At 49.5% G+C, this 5,452-nt stretch overlaps 1 protein-coding gene across 1 annotated transcript; it reads right to left on the reverse strand.

Annotated features, from left to right (window-relative positions):
• Nucleotides 1–782: 782 nt before the first annotated feature.
• On the reverse strand, nt 783–1,907 carry LOC144733242 (E3 ubiquitin/ISG15 ligase TRIM25-like). Its single transcript, XM_078615030.1, has 2 exons — nt 1,247–1,907; nt 783–990 (listed from the first exon to the last, which is right to left on the reverse strand). Exon 1 carries the CDS (start codon nt 1,811–1,813, stop codon nt 1,367–1,369), a length of 447 nt encoding a protein of 148 aa, XP_078471156.1. The 5' UTR covers nt 1,814–1,907; the 3' UTR covers nt 783–990; nt 1,247–1,366.
• Nucleotides 1,908–5,452: the final 3,545 nt, after the last annotated feature.

The raw sequence follows: 5,452 nt of genomic DNA on the forward strand, positions 1-5,452 counted from the left end.
GCATAGTATTGATTTGGAACCCCCCCCCCCCCCGCCCACCTCCTACGCATTTTCCATATGCTGAATTCCTCTTGATATACAAATTATTTTGTCTAGGCGCTCTTCTTCCCACCTCCCCCCTCTAACCCAGCTTAAATATACGCTCCAAGCTTGGTGGTGTTTCATTCTTCGCCTGAGGACGGCTACTTGCGTTGTGGCCGAAACGTCGTGAGAATTGTTTTATTATGTTTTATTTTTATTATTTTATTACTTCCCTTCTACGTGACTTTACCGAAAGAACCAAGAAGATGAATCCCTGCAGTCACGAAAGCTTTAAATCGATACTTAATTATCATAAAACGTACGCCACCAAAAGAGGTCATCACGAATGCATCACGATTCGTGCACATTCTATTTAAAACGTTTTTAAGTAATCATTGACTATATGTTGTTTGCTTTCGAGTTGGGTGCGTTTTATGAGAGCAAAACTGTTTTCCTACATTCCCTGTACTCTCTTGTAGTCCCATCTCTTGTGTTTATTCTAAGCATTTAACAGCTGATGTCCTAGCGTATTTCATCGTTATCTTCACTCGTTTAATTTATAGTTCATAATTCAATAGTCGTTGCTCCATACTGTGTTATTTGATCTCACCCATAGCTAGTAACTCGAGTTATCCTCCAATATGCTTTGCAGTTTCGCGAGATATGAACTTTCTTTGGTACATAAACTTTGCATTTTTAAAATTTGACATTTAAAGCACCCATAGGCATAATAATGCAATATCCTGCACAGTTTATACACATTGAAACAAGACTAACAGAGTTCAATTGAAACTGCGGAGTTATCCTCACAGCGAAGGTCACAGACTCCATGTAGGGTGGAGGTCACGGGGTCACAGAGTCCACACGTGGTACCTGCACGTCCTTGCGAGTGGCCTCCATCCATCCAACGGACGCCTCCGTCTCCCTCTTCATCTCTTCCACCACTTGCGTCTCCTCTCCGACTCCACTCTGCAAGAGATGAAGCCACCAGAGGAGCTCCCTCTCAGCTCTACTCCACATGGAGCCCTCCACAGTGATGGTTCTATAACTCCCCCCCACCAGAAAAGAGTCCAAGGAAGTCAGCTTGAAAGAAAAAAGAACGCGTAGAGAGAATAATCCCATACTGATGGTCTTGATTTAATGAAACGTTGTTGCACTCTTATGGGCTCAGATAATGGTATTGTTCGCGCCTGATGGGCTCCCACTGAACCCACGCGGGCCTCACCTTCCGTGTCTGATGCTCATCCTCCAGTGTGATGAACTTATGACCTTTGTGGTTTCGTGCGATGGTGCAGTCCTTGCACACGATCCTGAAGTCTTGCATGCAGTAGAACTTGAGCTCCTGTTAGTGCATCTCGCACTTGCGTTCTTCATCTGGTGAAATCAGGACGTGGTCCTTCAACTTCGCTCTCTCCAGGTGAGGCGCGAGGTGCTCCGTGCAGAAGGATGTGTCACACTTGAGGCAAGTCTTCACTGCAGGCGTCTTGCCTTCTGGGCAGTTGTCACAGAAAACAACACCAGCAGCAGCAGCAACAGCAGCCATGGTCTCAGTCACTCGCAGCTGCTCTATGAGGTTGGCGATCGTCACGTTCCTGGTTAGCTCGGGTCGTAGAGGGAAGGTTTTGCAGCACTGCGGGCAGCAGTAAGAGTCTGTCTCCTTCCAGGCGTCCTCCAGGCACTGGAGGCAGAACGAGTGGCCGCAGCTCAGCGTGGAGGGGCAGACAAACGTGTCCAGGCAGATGGAGCAGGTCAACTCTCGGTCCACGTTCTCAGCGGGAGCTGCGCTCGCCATGAACCGAGGATGCACCCAGAATAGTTCCTCACTGTGCCTCAAAGAATCTATTTCAACAAAAATACTTTGTGTTTATAATATCGTGAGATGTTGATTAACAACCACACCAGTGACGATTATCTGAACCGGTCCCGGGCCTCCCCTAGGTCGAATCAGCCTCAAATGAGTACCCGGTGCGGTGTGTAGTAAACATCGCCACTGGGGAGACAAAGGCGGCCGGGCGTGGTGCTGGCCACCCACCCCCCTCGTGTGCCGTGCCGGCCTTCATAGGTGCTCGCTAACAGCACTTGCCCCTACAGTCTGTTAAGGCTAAATGGGCAATCTTTATATGTGTGTATACATGTATAAGTGTGTGTCTTTGTATATGTGTGTACATCTAACTCTCTCGTGCGCCCAGCCAGCCTTACTCGGCGCTCACTGACAGCATGTTTTAAATGACACAGTACTTGCATTCACGTTGCTAACGGCATTAGACAAAACCGCCCGTCGGATCTCGTATATATGACGAGTGGCAGCACCGATGAAGGCTACCGGCACCGTGGTACACGAGGTGGGTGGGTGGCCGGCACCACGCCCGGCCCCCTTTGTCTCCCCCAGTGGCGATGTTTGCTACACCACCACCGCTACACCAGTTACTCATTTGAGGCTGAGTCGACCAAGGGGAGGCCCAGACCGTTTCAGATAATCGCTATTACTGGGTGTTGGTGGCAGTGAGCAGGAATGAAAACTTAGGTCGCCAGGTTCGTAGCGCAGCGTTAACCGCTACATCACTGCTGCCCTTACGCGTACAGTGCGCACGGTACAGTGCGCACGGTACAGTGCGCACGGTACAGTGCGCACGGTACAGTGCGCACGGTACAGTGCGCACGGTACAGTGCGCACGGTACAGTGCGCACGGTACAGTGCGCACGGTACAGTGCGCACGGTACAGTGCGCACGGTACAGTGCGCACGGTACAGTGCGCACGGTACAGTGCGCACGGTACAGTGCGCACGGTACAGTGCGCACGGTACAGTACCGCGTACTGTGTCGTCAATTTTGGGTAGAAATAGGGTAGCCGCGCACACAGTGACACCGTGGTATTCGAAGGAGACGCGTTCATGGAGCTTGCTCGTATATTGAAACGTCGTATAGTAAATAACTTACAACATTGGTGCCATGAGGTTGCGTTCCCAGCCTTGGTGATTTACCATTTAACATTATGAACACTTCACAGCTTACTCTTCATATTGTCAAGAAGGCAATTAATATAGAACATAACATAATATTAAAATGTTATACTGTACATTATAAAAAGAAAGTAACTTACAGCACAGTGAAGAAACGCATAGCTGTGAACCCATTATCAGTTCCCTACCTTAATACAGACCAATTCAGAGCTTAATGGTCACCCCGTGCCCCTTATAAATCTCAACGTATATCCTACAAAGTCCCATCACAAGGGAGAAACAAACAAATAGACAAAAAACATGTTTTGCCCGCATTAAAACGTCATATTGTTTAGACAGTACGGTAGAGCTTACAAATAGTTACCTATTAATTTCAGTGCATTCATTGTTTTATTTTATCATTAGCTCTCCGTGCAAAATATTGGTGAAAGAAATCCAATGTTACGTTAAACCGAAACGTGGTCTATCGAATGCCGTGTACGCACACCGAGCCTCTCCCGAGGATCGCCACCGTGTCGTGGTGGAGGTGGTTTGCGTTGTTCCATTTGTAGAGAAGTTCCGACGGACGTACTCGAAGACGGAGGTAAGTTAAGGGCTTTCGCCAGGGTTTATTAAAGCTGTTACAATATTACACAGGGTACACAACTCCCAGGGGCTAGGGGTCCTACTTTGAGTCCGGGTCCCTGTCGGCTAGCTCCGGTCTCTCTCTCTCGTGTCGGATCGTGGACTCTGCCGACTCCACCGAGCGGAGAGAGAAGCACCTCTACGGCTACCATGGGCTTCTCCCCCGACTCACTATTCGATCCCTCTCTCTACCCACTGGTTCCCTCTTCACCCTGCTCACTATACCAGTTCCCACAGTGACCCCGCTTACGTCACGGGGTATCCCTTAAGTACCCTAGGAGACGTGACGTCATCGCACTGAACGGCACACCTGACGACACGTTCACATTTTACTCCTCTACACATTGATCCCGAGAGCGAAGCCGCCCTTTCCGCTCACCTCCGCTTAGCACGGACGGATACGTACGGTGCGAAAGAAGTCCAACATACATGTGAAAGAAGACTCTGGCCCTTTTCTTTGTCATCAAGGTAATGTCTTTATTTCACGGCACGGGTCCACACCTTCATCCTCGTCGTCTCCCTCGATGCCCCCCAACCCTGCCACCCGCTCCCTCTTTTAACCTCTTCCTGACGTCACCTCTCACCCTCACCTGGCCGAACCGTCACACTTGACGCTCACCCACGCATCCATGCACTCGCCCACTCACTCGCTCACTCATCCACCCACTCACCCACCCATTCACCTACCCACTCATCCACTCACCCACGCACCCAATCGCCCACCCACTCAACCACCCACTCATCCACCCACTCGCCCACCCACTCGCTCACCCATCCACTCACGCACCCACTCACCCCCCCGCTCACCCACCCACTCATCCACGCATCCAATCACCCACCCACCTCACGCACCCACCCGCTCTTTTCACCTCTTCCTGGCTCCGCCCCTCGTCGCACTAAGTCTCCACCATCTTGGTTCTTTCGGTAAAGTCACGTAGAAGGGAAATAATAAAATAATACAAATAAAACAATCAAATTCTCACGACGTTTCGGCCGCAACACAAGCAGCCGTCCTCAGGTGAAGACAGAGCTGTCTGAAAGACAGCGCTCCAATGGACACTGCTAAGCTTGGCAGCGTATTTTAAGCTGGGCCCACTGTCTTTCAGACAGCTCTGTCTTCACCTGAGGACGGCTGCTTATGTTGTGGCCGAAACGTCTTGAGAATCTTATTATGTTTTATTTGTATTATTTTATTATTTCCCTTCTACGTGACTTTACCGAAAAAACCAAAGAGTATATATACAACTACGTAATGAAAATGCTGCATGGTATTTTTCGTGACTTTATAACGGCAGCAATAGAAAAAATAAATATGCACGGCGTCATCCTGGCGAAAAGTTTCGTCCAATTTAGCGTTCCGGAGCACCGCTCTAAAGGCTGCATTGTCACGTAACCACGGCGAAAAAGACACGCAAACTACAAATATATAGCAGCAGACGTCAGGGTCGAACCCACGAGCTCCTGTATACCAGGCAAGGTAGTTAACATCTCCTAGCCACCGTGATGATGATGAGAGAGACACACACACTTAAAATATACAGCAACAGGCATCAGGGTCGGGATCGAACCCACGACCTCCTGCATACCAGGCGAGGTAGTTAACATCTATCCACCGTGATGATGACAGAGAGACACGCAAACTCCAAATATACAGCAGCAGGTATCAGGGTCAGGATCGAACCCACGAGCTCTTGTATACCAGGCGAGGTAGTTAAAATCTCCTAGCCACCGTGATGATGATGAGAGAGAGACATACAAACTCCAAATATACAGCAGCAGGCATCAGGGTCGGGATCGAACCCAAGACCTCCTGTATACTAGGTGAGATAGTTAACATCTCCTAGCC

The sequence above is a fragment of the Lampetra planeri genome, chromosome 45 (genome assembly GCF_965212315.1).
Source record: "Lampetra planeri chromosome 45, kcLamPlan1.2.h2, whole genome shotgun sequence".
NCBI classification, from domain to species: domain Eukaryota; kingdom Metazoa; phylum Chordata; class Hyperoartia; order Petromyzontiformes; family Petromyzontidae; genus Lampetra; species Lampetra planeri.

Coding starts and splice junctions, on each gene's coding strand:
- LOC144733242 (XM_078615030.1), bottom strand. CDS start 1,813: ATGGCGAGCGCAGCTCCCGCTGAGAACGTGGACCGAGAGTTGACCTGC.